This window comes from Harmonia axyridis, chromosome 1 (genome assembly GCF_914767665.1).
Source record: "Harmonia axyridis chromosome 1, icHarAxyr1.1, whole genome shotgun sequence".
Taxonomy (NCBI): Eukaryota; Metazoa; Arthropoda; class Insecta; order Coleoptera; family Coccinellidae; genus Harmonia; species Harmonia axyridis.
The window spans coordinates 1,362,770-1,382,673 of NC_059501.1; the positions used below are offsets into that span (position 1 = coordinate 1,362,770).

General features: G+C 39.0%; 1 protein-coding gene across 4 annotated transcripts in view; it reads right to left on the reverse strand.

The window, feature by feature from the left end:
- Window positions 1-19,904, reverse strand: part of LOC123671538 (peripheral plasma membrane protein CASK) — a 368,319-nt gene that overhangs the window by 296,164 nt on the left and 52,251 nt on the right. For all 4 annotated transcript variants that reach the window (XM_045605441.1, XM_045605444.1, XM_045605443.1 and 1 more), the window contains exons 9-10: window positions 17,235-17,353; window positions 16,351-16,524 (exon numbers count right to left, since the gene is read on the reverse strand). In XM_045605441.1, the coding sequence (XP_045461397.1) occupies window positions 16,351-16,524; window positions 17,235-17,353 (293 nt within the window). The remainder of the gene's footprint in view (window positions 1-16,350; window positions 16,525-17,234; window positions 17,354-19,904) is intronic.

Consider the following 19,904-nt stretch of genomic DNA (forward strand, 5'->3'; position numbering starts at 1 on the left):
TTATTTTATCAGACACGTATCTTCTTCTTCTTATTTAGACCTTAGGCTTGTTCCTAATCGATCTATTTTTTTAATATTTGAACTGGTTCGTTGTGGCTCGGTAAGCCTTCCTGGAACTTCGACCGTGTAGATCTTTTGTTCTATCGATCTCTTAGTTCAGTCGGCGTATTCGTGATGTAGACTGCCATCTACTCGCCATCTTTTGTAGGGACGTTCTGGTGGTCTTCTGCCCATTGGTTTCAAATCCCTTGCTATTCGTGGAAGTCTCTCGGGGTTTACTCTGCTAACATGCTGGTTCCACTTCCGTCTTCTTTGAGCTCCCTACCGCACAATAACCTGAATGCTCACTTTTCTGTCCAGTCTCAGATCTTCATTTGTCCTGATAACATCACGTCGGCATACCGATATATAAGCTGCTTTGTTAGTTTATTTTCGTACCGTTGCTTTCAGGTCTCCCAAGATACTCGAACTTCGACACTTGTTCGATTATTTCATTGTTAATTACAAGACAAAATTCTTGGCTGAAGGATTTGAGAAGATGGTTTGGTTGCACCTCCACCGACATTTTTAGGGCAGCTACATCTAGAGTTTTGATTGCCAGATGGATCGCAACCTTCGTTAGGAGACGGCGTACTAAGAAGAAGAATTACAAGTTGACATCTTCCCTTGCTACAACTAACGATTTGGTTGATATCTTCATGTTGTACTTTTCTGCTACTGATTTGAAAGCATTTGCCATGCGCTGTAGGACTTCTTCGTTGTCCGAGATCAAGATGTATTTTTATGTATTTAATTGAAAGCCTATATCCCTGTCCTGTTTTTTTAGTTCTTGAACAATTTCATCCATTATTATGCTGAATAATAGAGAGCTTACACTGTCTCCTTGACGTTTATGCATTACAGTCCCATACTTCACTACCCTTGTTTGTACGAAAAAAGAAAGTTGGACAAGGCAATTTGTGGTGCTTGGACCTACCTCTCCCAGAAAGCTTCCACGAGCTGATCTTCGGGTGGGACTGTTACCAGGCCACTGTCGTTATACCGCATGTTAACAGATGACATTTGCAGGCTTTGTGGAACAGCTGAACACATGGTGTGAAAATTGCCGGGGTTAACTTGCCTAAGAGCCACTCGTATAGGAAAGTCAGTCCTGGATACTCACGAGGTAACAGCCAAGGCTCCTAAGGATGTACCAACGTCCTCCTTTGTAGAAATGGGTAGGGTTAAGAACAGAAGAACCATGTGGTCGCAGCTTTCGGAAGGCTGATCTAGTCGTAACGACCCCGATTCAAAATAAATAAATAGATGTTCCAAAATGAAAGGAAATAGGAAACTGGCTCATTTAACACTCAAGTTCTGTAAATATACTGCGAATTAATTTGTTACAATATACAACCTTGTCCGAGCCTTCGCAGGTAACGAACACTGCAGAGAGTCCAATTGAGCCGAATAAAGACGATTTAACGCCTCTACCTAGAATCTACAAGATTGTGGAACAGATTGTGCAACTTCTCAAAGATATCTCTATCATCGTTTCCACGATTTCCAATAGATGTCGGTACCTCCTGATCAACACCGCCACATTCCTTCCATAAGAGTGCAAATGGCTTCCAGTTCCAGTACTTGGGTACACTCTCGGCGGGAACCTCGCATCCTAAAGGTTCCCACGGACGACCGGATTCCCTCTTCCCGCCCCGGCGATAAAAGAGCCGTCGTCCGGGACTCGGTGTTCATCCCTCTCGACCTAATCGCGCGAAAGACAAGATCTACGGCCGACGGTTGGTCTCGAGGATCGGAATAACATCTCCGACGGGGAGAGGTCGACGGATCGCCGCTCTTTGCCGATCGGGCGTTTAGCGACCCGTTATACGGCCGTAAGGGGTTGAAATATCGGTCCGTTCCCCGGGATCGAACGGGACGTTCTTCCTGCATTATAAATTCTTACGCCTTCCCACCGTCCCTCGCCCCCTGGGGGGGATTGAATGATTCAGGTGGTATGGGAGGGCGGAGAGGCGTCTTTAATAATTGATTGTTCAACTCTGGTCGAGAGGGATTTCTTGCGGACGATTGGGGTTGGGACAGATGGTTTTGGAATTTTTGGGATCTATGCAAATGGGGTTCCTGCGACTAGTTTCATATTTTTTATTCGACAGGGTGAACAGGCAGTGAGAATTCACTTGGTTGAAGTAAAGGATTTTTTTTAGAGCTAAAGAACTTTGAATTGCAATAAAACAACGATGGATTATTCGATTGACATGAATTTTATTTATCTGCAAGATAATCTTGTGGCATTACATGTTGAATATGATTTCTGGCATATGACCGCCACGGCTGGCTCGAATGTAGTCCAATCTGGACGTCCAATTTTCAATGTCTTTTTCCAACATTTGTGGCCGTATATCGGCAATAACACGGCGAATGTTGTCTTCCAAATGGTCAAGGGTTTGTGGCTTATCCGCATAGACCAATGACTTTACATAGCCCCACAGAAAGTAGTCTAGCGGTGTTAAATCACAACATCTTGGAGGCCAATTCACAGGTCCAAAACGTGAAATTAGGCTGTCACCAAACGTGTCTTTCAATAAATCGATTGTGGCACGAGCTGTGTGACATGTTGCGCCATCTTGTTGGAACCACAGCTCCTGGACATCATGGTTGTTCAATTCAGGAATGAAAAAGTTAGTAACCATGGCTCTATACATCACACATTACACTCTATACATCACGTGTTTTTCTCGTTATCTAAAATCCCGTTTGATTTTATTTAATTTATGACAACTGGCTCCTTCGCCATTTTGGAACAGCTAGGCAATGTACTAGAATTGTGCTTACGACCAGCTTTATGAACACATTGATTGACTATTCCTCATTAAGTGAGGGTTTCCCAATGAGAGTTTACGTTTTGTTTTGAAAAAAACGAGTAATTTCTAAGGGGACTAAATGCCTTAACAACGTTTACAAATTGTTGAATTAATCACAAATCAACATTATCTAGGTCTACTAGTATTTTGTGAATATTTCTCCCAGATTATCACTCAAAATATACAGGATATTTTTTCTTACGATTCCCTCAAAAACAAATAAGTTCTGATATTCCTTCAAGTTGATGCAGAAAGAGATGCGACAAAAGAAAAGTATAAGTTTTATGGCTGACTAAGGCCAAAGGGATTCTCGTTCTTAAATTTGAATATTCATAACCCAGAAAACTTTTCGACAACACTGGTAAACCTTTTGAACATCAACGATTTTCCCTTCAGCCTTCGCGGTTTTCCAGATGAAAATCGTCCAAAGTTACACAAAGAACGTGAAAAACACTCGTCTTTGTATTCGATAACTTCAACACGACTATTTTCCTGACTTTTGGAAGTAATCTTTACCAGGTCAGTTTACAGAAGGGATCGTCTAAAGGACTGGAAGGTTGGGTTCAGCGTATTTGAGGTTTCTTAACTTTTCAACGGATTTCAGCACTTCGGATCTGCTTTGTGGATAATATTAAGGTAACCTACTTTGATACAAGTCATTTAGGAATATTCAGAGTTTGATTGAAAACGTTAAAAAAAATTGCTATGGTTATGTGAATGATTCTCTTTGGAATTTGGAGTCAATTCAAATCAGTGGCGACGCCAACTTTCAAGAATACTCGGGGCTCAGAGGCCAGGATTTTTGAGGGGGGCCAAGATTTCCAGGTCCATGGAGTTTACGTTGAATTCATGTAATATTTTTTGCCCATGCTATACTTCAGGGGAACCAGCAAAAATTAAAGGAGTTGAACCGGGCACCCCTTGGCTCTCATTTAGCGTCGCTACTGATCCAGCAACTTTATTGAGTTGAGTTGACGTAATGATTCCAAAGTAACAAATTCGAAAGAATTGAAAATCATGAGAATGATTAATTTTGATATAAGTATGATGAAAAAATGTTTTTCTGAGTGATATCAGTTTCAATGCTGTTTGAATATCGATGTATCATCTGCGATAATCGTCAAGTAAATTCTTGGAAAAGTAATTAATGAGTAAAATGAAAATGTAGCCTGTAGCCTGAGCCTTGTAGAACCCCGATATCAACTTCAAACATGTCCGTCGAGGAACCTCTAATACACAACTAATTTTCTTTCAGTTGAATAACTCATCTGCTAGTTTAGAACTACACCGCGAAATCTACAATTAAATTAGTTTTTATTTATAAAGTAAATATTAAAGCAGTCAAAAGATCTAGACTCCATATCTTTTCTCAGCACATTCAATTTGGGAATAATAAATTTCAAATTGGGACGATATTTATTGCTATTTAATTTGATTTTCTCTGAAAAAAGGAAAGAAAGATGAAATGTTTCATATCGAAATGAAAGATCCAGAATATTTTCAAAATTACATAATTATTGAATGTTTTCTATCAACATAAATTTTGAATTAATGATTTCACTTTTTTTTCAATATAGGGCATATTTTCGAATCAAACTTATGTTATGCAGTCCCTCGCTACTTTTGATCAAAGAAAATATAAAAATAGATTTCATACAATGAATTCACATTGATTGATGTTGTCCCGATTTGAATTCGATTATTTTCAATTTGAATGCGGTTATTCCCAATTTTAATGTGTTTAGTCCCAATTTGAATTTAAATATTCTCAATATGAATTTTTTGAGACTCAATTTGAAGTTGAAAAGGTATAGAATGAAGTGATAGAAGTAGAACTTATCTGTAAGCATGGAAATTTTTGTAAACAGGCACTGAATGCTAACTTCACTGATATTAATTAACTCTTAATTCTTACTGAATCACGAATATCAAAAACTCAATATAATGGTTTGTTATTGATTTCATTTTTTCGGTGGTTCAGATTTAAACTGAACAGAAATGATTTCTGTAGCTAGTTTTGGATGAAACCAAACTGAAGAAGTTGTATATTTTTTCTAGATTCCAGAAGTATTGGAAAGTAGAAGAGTAAAAATCATTCGAAACAACTTATTTTTTTTAGATCACATCGAAATAATTAATGATTCCGAATTTTTAAGGCGTAGAGAACGACAAGCAATAACCCAAAGCCAACTTTAATGATACGATACTCTATAAAAAAAGCCCCTGAATTTTCCTAAATTAGCAACCAACTTCCTCCGATATCCCAAAACTAAATCGCACTACCCAACTTCAAACTTCCAACTCAGATAAAAACACGATCCCACTGCCCCCCACCACCTACCAAAATCGAACGGCCCCCTCGAAACTTCGCGAAAAAATCAACAAACCCCGAACGTAGGAGTAGGGGTAGAGAGGGGGTTTAGAAAACTCCCTAAATCAGCGTCGGTCGGGTAGTTGTGCTCACTTCATCCCCAGGATTTCTCCGCGGCGCATTCAAATCGACTCCGGGACGCGCTATACAATTAACGACTCCAAAGTTTCCCGGAATTCAAACTCCGGGGGGCGGCGACGCCGGGCGTCGGGGTCGACATACAATCTTGGCGCCCGTTAGTCAGAGCGGCCCTAATCCGGCCGTCCGTTGCACGTAATAGGGCGCCCGACCGAACTACCTGAGGAGAACGGGGCCCCTAACCTGCTGTGCATCTCTTGATTAGCCCGCCCCCTCCTTCACGAAACATATCGCGGATTAATTTCTGCAGCTGAACTGCAGGCTGGGTTGGATTTCTGAGAACGACGCTGGAATTATCCGATTGCGCTGAGAGAGTATGAGCTCTTCTAGTTTGTAGTTTCGAAGGGATTAGCTGGAGGATTTGAGCAAGGGGAGAAATGTCTTTCATTACATAGACGAACTTATTTCTTACTGAAGACTACTCTTTTTCTAGTTATTCACCCAAACGTTATTATGTATCCGTAGAGATCATGCACTTCAACACACAAGTAGTATTTGAAGTTATAAACAATATGGTGAGCTCACAAAAAAACAACCGATCCACCTGAACCTTTTTGATTAGAAAAAACCAATACAAGGGAGTTCAGCCATTTCAACGGGAACTGCCTGTTTAAGTAACTTTTATATATCTTGGGCTTGTCTGAAGATGAGATTCGCAGACTTCGAGAATCGAACTGAACATAATTGATGAAAATACCTAGCATGAGAAGCACACATCTTGTCATGCTGGTTTTGAATACCTACGCCAATAAGGGAGTTTTTTAGAGCTATAGAACTTCAAATTGCAATAAAACAACGATGGATTATTTGTTTGACATGAATTTTATTTATCCGCGAGATAATTATGTGGCATTACATTTTGAATATGATTTCTGGCATATGACCGCCACGGCTGGCTCGGATGTAGTCCAATCTGGACGTCCAATTTTCGATGACTTTTTCCAACATTTGTGGCCGTATACCGGCAATAACACGGCGAATGTTGTCTTCCAAATGGTCAAGGGTTTGTGCTTATCCGCATAGACCAATGGCTTTACATAGCCCCACAGAAAGTAGTCTAGCAGTGTTAAATCACAAGAGCTTGGAGGCCAATTCACAGGTCCAAAACGTGAAATTAGGCGGTCTCCAAACGTGTCTTTCAATAAATCGATTGTGGTACGAGCTGTGTGACATGCTGTGCCGTCTTGTTGGAACCACAGCTCCTGGACATCATAGTTGTTCAATTCAGGAATGAAAAAGTTTGTAATCATGGCTCTATACCGATCACCATTGACTGTAACGTTCTGGCCATCATCGTTTTTGAAGAAGTACGGACCAATGATTCCACCAGCCCATAAAGCGCATCAAACAGTCAGTTTTTCTGGATGTAACGATGTTTCGACATACACTTGAGGATTAGCTTCATTAGCCATTCAACCAGAATTGCGCTTCATCGCTAATGAACGTAGTGCGCGATACGTATTCCGCAGAGAACCATTATTTTCGAAATAAAATTGCACTATTTGCAAGCGTTGTTCAGGCGTGAGTCTATTCATGATGAATTGCCAAACCAAACTGAGAATAAATCACTTGACAGCTGTTGAATCGGTCGCCATCTTGAATAGTAATGCCAACTTAAAGTTATATACCTCTAAAAAAAACAGCCTATATATGCGGTACTACAAAAGGTATTTGCACCAACAGTGTCATGTCAGCAGTCTCACCATTACCCGAAGCTCAGCACGTAGTGGCTTCAGATACTTCCTGGTGTAGGTCGGTAAAAGCACCACTAATTCTTTTGCCTGAGCAAGACCAGGAGTGTTTCTTCAGAGGGTTTCTCTATTGTCCCACCCCATTGTTGAACCGCTGTCTTATATTGGTCTTTTCCAAGCTCACAGAAAGGCTCAGGACCAACAAGTGTTAACTCTCATGCCCTTTCTTTTTTATAATAGAGTGACAACACTGTCTTGACGTCCAAACACAAGTCGTGACTCGAAAACAAGATATCTCCGTACATTCTTCTTCCCAAAGTCATCATCTTTTTTGCATATCGACCCAATTAAGTTCGACCAAAACAGTTGCGCCTAACTAAATTATGCGAGAGTATTCTTGGCTGCATAAATTGTTAACATTTGCGCAAAATGATATTTCTCAGCAGAAGCGAGCAATCAAAGTTGCAAGCGTAGTTCATAATGTGTTCACTCAAGTTGTCAGTTCATATTAAAACATACAATTTCAGTATCTCTACATCCCCTAAGATTAATTCCATTAAAGCTGAGGTGATTATAGCGAAGAAGGATGAGGGGGAGGGACTGTTTCATCAAGTTATTAAGACGATATATATCAACGGAGAATATTACACCCATATGACAAGTGACAACGGTTGAAATATGCCGTCGAATGTCATTTCAAGATCAACGCTAGAATGATGGGCCATGAATTCTGATGTATCTGTATTCCTCCGTACTTTGTGTTTATGTTCTCGAAAAGCCACCTGAAATTATTGCAGGTATTCTGGAAGAAGTGAATGAAATGAAGCAAAAGTGAAAATTAGATTCGACAACGTTCGGAGAAGTTGATAAAGAGTCAAGCTAAAAATTAACCGATTTAGTTATATTTTATATGGATTTGATCTTCAGTTGTTAAAAATTAATTTTAAAATGAACAATAAGAAATTCAATTCTAATAGAATGTTTTACTACACTGTCACTTTATCAAGAATTAACGTTCTGATTAATAGCAAATTGAAATAAACTTAATATATAATATAATAAATAATATAATAAAAGTATGTTGTAAAAAGTAACACTGAGAAGAAAGTGACGAGAGCGATAATACAATCGCCAGGTACGTTGTGAATTTGCCACATATTTATTTCACGTGCTAATAAAATATTGCTTTTTAAAGGGAAGAATACAGTTGAAGAAAAATCTTGGCTTGATGAAGAATTTCTGGGGTGTGCACCAGGAAAATCAACCATCATTGATTGGTATGTTGAGTTAAAACTTGGTGAAATGAGACAAAAGAGACTGTCACTGACGTAAAATCAAAAAAGTTCACAAAATAATTTTGAAAGACCGTAAAGTGAAATTGTGAAGATATCATCTGAACGTGTACCTCATATCATTCACGAATATTTGTACATGAGAGAGCTGTGTGAAAAATTAGTACCGCGCGAGCTCACAATCGATCAAAGGCAAGAAAGTGTTAATGATTCTGAGCAGTGTTTGAAGCTGTTTAAGTGCGATTAACCTGAATTTTTGCGTCGATATATGACAATGGATGAAACATGGCTCCATCATTTCACTCCGGTGTCCAATCGACAGTTAGCTGAGTAGACTGCACACGATGAACCGAATCCAAAGCGAGGAAAAACACAACAGTCAGCTGGCAAGGTTATGGCATCAGTATTCTGGGGTGTGTAAGGTATAATATTCATTGATTACCTCCAAAAGGGTCAGACCGTCAATAGCGATTTATTATAGAGCGTTATTGAATCGTTTAAAGGATGAAATCGTTGAAAAACGGCTCCATTTGAAGAAAAAAGGTACTGTTTCGTCAAGACAATGCGCCGTGTCACAAATCAATGGAAACAATGACAGAATTGCATGAATTGGGCTTCGAATTGCTTCTGCATCCACCGAATTCCCAGTTCTGGACCTCAGCGACTTTTTCCTGTTCTCAGACCTCGAAAGAATGCTCGCTGGAAATAAATTTAGCGCCAAGAAAGAAGTAATCGCCGAAATTGGGGCTTATTTTGAAGCGAAAGACAAATCGAACTAAAACAATGGTATCGAAAAGTTGTAAGATCGTTATGATCACTGTATTATCCTAGAAGGCAATTATGATGAATAATAAAATCGAATTTTGCCAAAAAAATGTGTTGTACTATGGTAGACCAGGGACTTTTCAATTGAAAATGTGAGTATAACAGGCCAATTGGCCTGTTATACTCACATTTTCAGGATGTATGATTTCGGAATTATCATTAAAATAACGATCAAATTATTTCAAATTAATTACATATGAATAATACAAGAACTCTGATATATAGCTTTGGTTTTCATGTATTATCTCTTGGGAAGTCCTTTCAGTTAGTCCGATTAAAAAACAGGTGGCACTCATTTGTAGACAACTTATAGATTTCTGCTGTAAAGTCTATAAGTCTCCATTTAATGATACCGCGCATTATAAACTACTTGCAGTTAATAGGATCATCTTTCATCGGATGATCCTATTAACTGCAATCAGTTTTTAATGCGCGGTATCATCAAATGAATCATCCGGTATCGAATCATTTCAGCACAGTCACACCAAATTACGCGTCAAGCCGAGAATCAAGAAACCGCAATATCAGCAATATTACAGCCAAGTTCCCAATTAGCGTAATTAATTCGAGATGAACATCTTGCACAAATCCAGGATTTAACATGTCAACAATAATCCTCCAACACACGTAGATCTCTAAAGGGGATGAGGCAACGACGTAACAACGAAAAGACGATATACGCGAGCATATTTGCAGAGGTAAAGCTGAGTGGTACGCGAATTTAATAGATGTATCTTCTCAACTCTGAGCAGATCAATTATATGCGATCTGGCAACATTTAATACTGATGGGTTTTTCAATGAGTAGTTCCATTTAGAATAGTCCGCTATCTGGGCAACTATCACTTTTGAAGCTGTCATCCTTGGACATTTGACAAGTAAAAACTATTATTAAAAATGGAATAATACACGCTTCAATAAAACATTGAAGTTGTTGATATTCAGATCAAAATTGGTAAAAACTAAAACATTTGTGAGTTGTCGTGAAAAACTTTGTCGGCCGGCAATATTGACTCTGGTGGAATAACTCGAGCTGATGGGACAAGTTAGTGATGTAAAGAATAGAAACCGTCTTCTTCGCTCAACTGCTATAGCCGTAATGTTGATGAAAATCCAAACTTCACGATTCCTCGTCGATCTTGAGAATTGAGCATTCCATAAACAATATTAGATTTGCATAGAAACTTAATTCTCAAGGTTTTTTAAAGTTTATTTAATTGAAAAACTCAAGCCGATCGCCAGCAACGTAGTATATTCGCTGATTGGGCGAATGTTGTCTTCCAAATGGTCAAGGGTTTGTGGCTTATCCGCACAGAAAGTAGTCTAGCGGTGTTAAATCACAAGATCTTGAAGGCCAATTCACAGGTCCAAAACGTGAAATTAGGCGGTCACCAAACGTGTCCTTCAATAAATCGATTGTGGCACGAGCTGTGTGACATGTTGCGCCGTCTTGTTGGAATCACAGCTCCTGGACATCATGGTCGTTCAATTCAGGAATGAAAAAGTTAGTAATCATGCCTCCAAACCGATCACCATTGACTGTAACTTTCTGGCCATCATCGTTTTTGAAGAAGTACGGACCAATGATTTCACCAGCCCATAAAGCGCACCAAACAGTCAGTTTTTCTGGATGTAACGGTGTTTCGACATACACTTGAGGATTAGCTTCACTCCAAATGCGGCAGTTTTGTTTGTTGACGTAATCATTCAACCAGAAGTGCGCTTCATCGCTAAACAAAATAAAATGGACGTAGTGCGCGATACGTATTCCGCACAGAACCATTATTTTCGAAATAAAATTGCACTATTTGCAAGCGTTTTTTAGGCGTGAGTCTATTCATGATGAATTGCCAAACCAAACTGAGAATAAATCACTTGACAGCTGTTAAATCGGTTGCCTTCTCGAAAAGTAATGCCAACTTAAAGTTATATACCTCGAAAAAAAAAACACCTGTTAGATCTTAAAGATGTTAAATGCCATGAAATAATACACAATTCTGCTAATTATAATCATTTCAAAATCCTATTGAAAACCCCTATAAAAAATTCTTATTGATTATGTCAACACAATAATGAAAAATTCAAACTGAAAAATGTATGGAGCTTTTCTCCCTACACATTGGAAACTTCACAGTTGTCGCTAAAATAATACAGATCACTAATGGTGCTCTTAATATACTGGTAGATTGTCTACAGCTCCCCAACTCTGAGAACCAAGAAAATCACGTTTTCAGCACCATCACAGTCAAGTTGCCAATTAGCGTAATTGATAAGAGATTCAACGCGTCAACAATAATCCTCCGAACAGCGTAAATCACAGTAGGCAATGTATCAACAAACAGAAAAGACGCACGCTATACAGCCGTGCATATTTGCGGACGTATCACCAGACCCCGATTACAACGTTGCCCTTCGAATGAAAAAAAGTTAATTAACGAGGAAAACGATACGCATTGTGTGCGCAGCGATGAAGATAATGCCTCGCATGTGTGCCAGAACACAACACATGCCTCAAGGGCTGCCTTCTCGATGGCACAGAATAATTATTGTGGTGTAGAGCGATCCTAGGGGAAAGTTCTTATAACATGGTGGAGCTACCTAGATTGACAGAAATAGACTTGGACGGAAATTTTGATATTGACGCGATGCATATTTGAAGTGTTAAGACTATATTAGTTGGCATCTACTGACCCCAAAATTCAAGGTGTGAAACTTGAAGCTGCCAACTTGTTTCGAATTCTTACATCAATAAATCCAACAACAACTTTATGGAGCTCACAAGTACTACAAGAAGTTCATTGAATATTATGAGGAAGTATGGTTTCGAGTCACTATTCAATTCTTCTTCTATTTCTTGAGAAGGTGTCTGTTTTCTCCAGTCTATGTTTCCTGTGGCGTGGATAGCCATCGATTTGGTGGACGTCCGATGAGGGATTTGTTTTCCCTAGTGATCTTTGTCATTCTGTCTAGGCTCATTCTCTTCACATGGTGGTTACACTCTCTCCGCCTCTTCCTTATAAAGGGTGATTTTTTAGAGCTATAGAACTTTAAATTGCAATAAAACAACGATGGATTATTCGATTGACATGAATTTTATTTATCCGCAAGATAATCTTGTGGCATTACATTTTAAAAATGATTTCTGGCTAATGACCTCCACGGCTGGCTCGGATGTAGTCCAATCTGGACGTCCAATTTTCGATGACTTTTTCCAACATTTGTGGCCGTATATCGGGAATAACATGGCGAATGTTGTCTTCCAAATGGTTAAGGGTTTGCTTATCCATATAGACCAATGACTTCACATAGCCCCACAGAAAGTAGTCTAGCGGTGTTAAATCACAAGATCTTGGAGGCCAATTCACATGTCCAAAACGTGAAATTAGGCGGTCACCAAACGTGTCTTTCAATAAATCGATTGTGGCACGAGCTGTGTGACATGTTGCGCCGTCTTGTTGGAATCACAGCTCCTGGACATCATGGTTGTTCAATTCAGGAATGAAAAAGTTAGTAATCATGGCTCTATACCGATCACCATTGACTGTAACGTTCTGCCAATCATCGTTCTTGAAGAAGTACGGACCAATAATTCCACCAGCCCATGAAGCGCACCAAACAGTCAGTTTTTCTGGATGTAACGGTGTTTCGACATACACTTGAGGATTAGTTTCACTCCAAATGGGACAGTTTTGTTTGTTGACGTAGCCATTCAACCAGAAGTGCGCTTCATCGCTAAACAAAATAAAATGGACGTAGCGCGCGATACGTATTCCGCACAGAACCATTATTTACGAAATAAAATTGCACTATTTGCAAGCGTTGTTCAGGCGTGAGTCTATTCATGATGAATTGCCAAACCAAACTGAGAATAAATCATTTGACAGCTGTTAAATCGGTTGCCATCTTGAACAGTAACGCCAACTTAAAGTTATATACCTCGAAAAGAAACACCCGTTAGATGCCCGAATACTCGGGCCGAGAGCCAAGTTCACTTTGTCAGTTAAACCTAATAAACCGGAGGTGAAAAGAACAGACCTCAGAATGCTCGACTATGATTCGAATACTCCCACGTTGGAAGCGCTACAATTCCCAGTGCACCAGACCAGACCGCAGCCAACTTTCCGTCTAATACATGCAGTATTTCCCTCCATCAACTAACATGAAACATTCAAACCAAGCAACCAGGTGAAACATGCAAACCTCGCCAAAACAAACGATATCCGGCGGTAATGAAAACGGAGAGGACGAACAGGACTCGAGATGGAGGTCGCCCAGGGCAATAAGGACCGAATTGTCCCGTTCATCATCGAGTAACACAACACGTAAAAGCGCCACCTCAGCCGCGTCATCTCCATATTCAAGAAACTTTAATTACGATACGGAACCCTAGTTCGGTAGACTCTGACGTTAAGCCGTGCGCCTCAAGACAGGAGCCCTGAGAACGTCCTTAGAAGGACGAAACGTGTCTGCACGTCCGGTTGCGGCGCAGAAGGACGTGTCCTGGTTACCCCGACTTCGGATGCTGAGAACGCTGAGATGGAGTTTTAATTCGAAACTTACGGTGGCCGAAGTTATTGCTGTACGCAACTAGCTAACGAGAAATCGAAAGCATGCACACAATATAACGGGTGTTTTTTTTCGAGGTATATAACTTTAATTTGGCATTTCTGTTCAAGATGGCGACCGATTTAACAGCTTTCAAGTGATTTATTCTCAGTTTGGTTTGGCAATTCATCATGAATAGACCCACGCCTGAACAACGCTTGCAAATAGTGCAATTTTATTTCGAACATAATGGTTCTGTGCGGAATACGTATCGCACACTACGTCTATTTTATTTTGTTTAGCGATGAAGCTACGTCAACGAACAAAACTGCCGCATCTGGAGTGAAGCAAATCCTCAAGTGTATTTCGAAACACCGTTACATCCAGAAAAACGGACTGTTTGGTGCGCTTTATGGGCTGGTGGAATCATTGATCCGTACTTCAAAAACGATGATGGCCAGAACGTTACAGTCAATGGTGATCAGTAGAGAGCCATTATTACTAACTTTTTCATTCCCGAATTGAACAACCATGATTTCCAGGAGCTGTGGTTCCAACAAGACGGCGTAACATGTCACACAGCTCGTGCTACAATCGATTTATTGAAAGACACCTTTGGTGACCGGTTAATTTCACGTTTTGGACTTGTGAATTGGCCTCCAAGATCTTGTGATTTACCACCGCTAGACTACTTTCTGTGGGGCTGTGTGAAGTCATTGGTCTATGCGGATAAGCCACAAACCCTTGACCATTTGGAAGACAACATTCGCCGTGTTATGCCGATATACGGCCACAAATGTTGGAAAAAGTAATCGAAAATTGGACGTCCAGATTGGACTACATCCGAGCCAGCTTTAGCGGTCATATGCCAGAAATCAGATTTAAAATGTAATGCCACAAGATTATCTTGCGGATAAATATAATTCATGTCAATCGAATAATCCATCGTTGTTTTATTGCAATTTGAAGTTCTATAGCTCTAAAAAAAACACCCTTTAGAAAACGAGAACTATACGACCTTCAAATTATTCACCGTGTCAGTGTAACATGATAGAATTCTGAGTACATTAGAATTAGATTAAATCATTTCATCTTCGATTCACAAAATTAGCCTGACAGCGTGAACTCATCTCCAAAATTGCCGTAGATACTCGTGTGCTTGGGTTGACGGCCAAGTTCACGTTGTCAGTTAAACCTGATAAACCAGAGGTGAAAAAAAGGGCCCGAGTATTATTTCAATATTGCGAAATTGGTACACTGCAATTCCCTGTGCACTAAACCCTCACGCAGCCAAATATAAGTCTGTAGGTCAATGTGTTGTCATGTGTCCTGGTTACCCTGACTTCGGATGCTGAGAACGCTGAGATGGAGTTTTAATTCGAGACTTATGGTGGCCGAAGTTATAACTGTACACAACTAGCAAACGAGAAATCAAAATCATGCCACTGAATCCAGAAAACGATAATTCCGCATCCAAAAAGTACAAGATTAACTTGAAAATCATTTGAATACTGGATAAACTATACGACCTTCAAATGATTCTCCGCATCAGTCTAACATGATCAACTTCTGAATACGTTAGAATAAGATCCAATCCTTCCATCTTCGATTTACATAAATCAACTGACAGCGTGAACTCATCTTCAAAATTGCCGTAGATACTCGTGTGCTTGGGTTGACGACCAAGTTCACGGTGTCAGTTAAACCTGATAAACCGGAGGTGAGAAGAACGGATCTCCAAGTAGCCGAGTATGATTTCAATATTGCCAAATTGGAACCACTAGAATTCCGAGTGCACTAAATATGAACGCAACCAATTTTTAATCTGTCAGTCAATGTGTGAATTCATTTCAAAATCAATGTGAAAATTAATTTATTTCAAACCGCGAACTTATAAATTCAACTATTTTCAATCTGTGAGAGAAAATGGCGTGAAATTAAGTTCTCATAACTTATTTATTATTGGAGCTATGAACAAATGAACAAAAACATTCTACATTCACTTTTTTTAGTAAAATATAATATGTTTCTGGTAGCTCACTGCTTCAAAGTACAATCAACTGAATGGCATAGTGATAGGACAGAGCAATATCCGGATGAGCAAGTTAGTAAAATATCAGGTAGAACAAAACATTTTTAAGGTTAAATGCCTCTTATATTACTGATTATCAAACACATTCAAATTGGTTTTCTTTGTTTTAATTTGAAAACTTTTTTCTAAATATTTCCATCAATGAAATCAAAGCAATAATCTCTTCTCAATTAAGGCGAAGCCTAGAAAATCATGACTCTTACATTCTAATTTTCAATTAGATACGAAAGTAAGATATATTTTCAAGAAATTTTATAAATTATGGTTAGAGAAAAACCTCATTGAATTCGTTGGGAAATTCCATTGAAGGTAAACCAAACAGGGCTCAATTTTATGCAAAGGAGCTCCGGCAGATAATCCAGGCCGCATCTAAAAATCAATCCAACGCATCTAGTCTGATCCGGCGCCTCCGCCATTCTGCGCCCTGCAACTAATAGCGTTTTCTTCCGCCCCGATTCTAGATTCCTGTAAACTGATTCGACGCCCGCCATCTGGCGTCGCTTTTTGGCGCGTACGAAAACGAAAACTTGACTCACCTTGAAAAACGAGTTGCCGAGCAAGTCTCTCAGCTCCTGTAGATCCCTGTTATCGACGTCCCTCCTGTGTTCCAGTTCTCTGAGGGCGTCTGCGACGTCGCGCGCCCTCTGCACGGCGTCGCTCGGCGGGACGCGTATAGGTGTCCCCACACGAGCCGGTATAAGATCGAACAGCTGGAAAGGAGGCGACGAAATCGTTACATGTAGATTTTTTTTCGATATGGGCATTGCGAAAAAAGAAAATAACGAAAATGTAAACTATGAAGGTACAATGTGTCTACTTGATGAATTTAATATAAATATCAAAATAATGATAATACCAAAACCTTCACTATGAGCTATATCTTTTTATATATACCTTTTTGTCTAGAAATACAATTCCAACTGAAACCAACCAAAAAGATAATAAATATTCCAAAATCGTACAATTGAGTTTTCAATATAATTTTTCCCCATCAGTGTCTTATACTTCAAAAACTGAACTCACAAACTTATAACTTGCATATTCATTTCACCAACTTGCATTTAAGAATACCGTAGGCGAACTGAAAAGAGTGCTACCTTGAGTAATTTAACAGCTGTAGCGATCTCAACAGGTAAACCCATTCTTTCTTACTCTTCTGTGAAATAGATATGCAAATCACAATTTACAACTGAAATAACAATTTTCGAGATTTCAATCTTTTTCAGCAGAGCTGAAGCTTATCAATAAATGACTACTTCAAATCATATAATATATGTGAAATGAGTTTACTAATATCAAAATCAAACATCTGTCATATAAGTTAACAAAACTACTAATAATCAACATCAAGTAAAAGTTGGTAAATATTACAATAAATGAGCAGAGAACAATAATCCAAGAAGTGACCATCCTCGCTTACCTCTAGTATGGCGTGTAGGTGGGTGTCGTCCAGAAGTTCTAGCAGATGCGCTCTGTCATGGAAGTTTGACTCTTGAAGGCACTGAATGTCATCTAAAGCGTCCAAAATTGTAGCCACCGCTGAAATAAATAGGGTAATTCAGAATTAAAAAAAGGAAAAAGATGCTGGCAAAAAAGAGCTCAAAACCAAATCTGTTTCAAATTTCTTGTAGAAGATCAAAGAGTGATTGAATTATTTTTGTTTCGAAAGAGCAGGATGTAAAAATGCATTCGCCAAGCATAAAAATTAATCGTACAGTGCACAACCAGTTTCAGATTAAGCACAAGGTCTTGAATCCCTTTAATGTTAAATTCAATTCATTCTGAAACTGTGTCTTTTTTACATTGTGTCAATAGGCAGTTTTACTATATCCGGATAATTCCGCTCACTACATAAATACTTCCGAAATATAGCACCCCATTCCAATAACAAACATTGATATGAACACCTAAGCATTTTTTAATGATTGCTTGAAGCCCTCGTTCAGAAACCTTCTTCTCTACAATAAAACATCTAGCTAGAGGCAACAGAGAGGCGGATATGGGTGGTATTGAGGGCTATAAAAAAGTCGATGAACAAAAAAAAACACTAAGGGTTATACTCATCAACTCAATATGTCGGAAAAACGCAACAGGGCAGCAATTCAGCAATGAAAGCTCATATATTTGATATCTATTTGGAAGAAAATAACTATATTTGAATCGAGCAAGTGGGAAGATTCGTGGTATTTTTTTGTCCTTCATGAAAGATGAAAAAAATTTCACGAATATTTCGACCCTACGTTGATCTTAATTTATTATCAATTGGAAATATTATTCAATTTGGAGATGAAAAATTTGTTTTCACCTTTGTCGTTTCAAAATAAGGTTATTAATTGCCTACTGCCATTCTGGTTAGTCACCTTATGTTGAAACAACAATAGAACTAATTCACAGATTGAATAATATTCCAATGAATATCGAAAATATATCGAGGTAAAACTTCAGTCAGTAAGGTCTCAGCTTTACCATTGAAACGCACACAATTTACTTCTTAAAAATTATACTTTATCCGTCAACATATTCTTCTTCAAAAATGATACGCTTCTCAGTACCTTTTCTGTAGAAATATTCGTATTTACTTTCGATATAGACTTTTTTGGGGTCTCCAAAAAGACAGTGAGCTGGGGGTCAGATTTGGAGAATAAACTTAGTGTTAAAGCAGTAGGAAGCGCATTTGTTCAATTTAACCATGGTCTTTATCGATTTGTGACAAGAAGAAATGCCTTCGTGAAAGTTTATTTTGGATTTGAAGACGATTTTTCTTAATATCTGCACTCAATCGATCCAAAATTTCGTGTGATCTTACATACATATAAATGAGTTTGCTGTGACAACCTTACATGAACAGTTTGTGATATGATTTCCTCTATTTCCACAGATAACAATTCAACCTCCACTTTGGCCACAAAGTCCATTCAGAGTAGAGTAGTAGAAGTAACTGTTATTTATTGCTAAACATATGGCCATCGACCTAGTGTCCTTCTTCCATAGTACAAAAAGTCAATTTTATTGATATTAGGAATTATTGAGTTTCGAGAACGCCAATCGGTGAAACACCTGCCTGTGAGCTCCACCAGACTGTATGTGAAAATTATGAAAGATGTATCTTCAACAAACAAAACTTGACCTTGATAACGGCTAATATTGATGAATACATTATGACGTAAAAAAGAGAGATCACTGACGAACAGAATGAATGAAAGAGGTCTCAAAACAGAACCCTGCGGAACCCCAATTCAACTGGATATTTGAGGAATTCGTGTTGGCCTACACGTACATAGAACTACCTACTATTTGGACAATCCTTGACCCACTCGAGAAAAAACACTCAAAAGGGATATGGGACGATAATTTGAAATGTCGTCAACAGCATTCTTCTTGTGTTAGAAAAAGATAAAAAGGGCGCGTCAAAATGCCCAGCGTCAACCTAAGAAACAGCTCGAAGAGGCATAATCAAATACCCCAAGGGCTAAAGGCGCAACCGGCCGTCTGCATTTTTCCATCGTTTTCTGGATAGATTAATATCAGATTAAAACGGTGAAACTGGAACGGCCAAGTGAGGGGTGATACCCCCCCCCTAAAGTACGTCGTAAAGGCGGTGGCGGTTGTTCAACTCTCTCTCTCCCTCTCTACTCTACTCGTGAATATTACACGATGTTTGCATCGAGAGTTTTCCGATTCGGAAAACAATTCGTAGGGTTTTTCCCCGTTTGAAAGCGATTGGGAAATCTATCGCTGTCACCGGTGAAAAATAGAATTAAACTTTTCATACGACAGAAAAGCTACGTTCGACAAGAGTTCGTAAGTTTGGTGTGGATAGTTTTCAGCAGGATGTCGTTTTGTGCAGGATGGTGCAAATGGATCTTTGTATAACTCAATAAGTTGTGAGACTTACTAGTAAAAACGCATTTTTCCTGAAAAATTTGACTTCATTCATGAGCATAGTCGCCCTTAAAAGTGATACATATACTTTAAACGCTCCTCTTACTTTTCAATACCTTTTCTGCAGTAAGATTAGTTTCTGCTTTCTAAATAGGCAATTAATACTTCATTAGAGTCAAATTTATTTCCGTGCAGAACCGTTGCACCG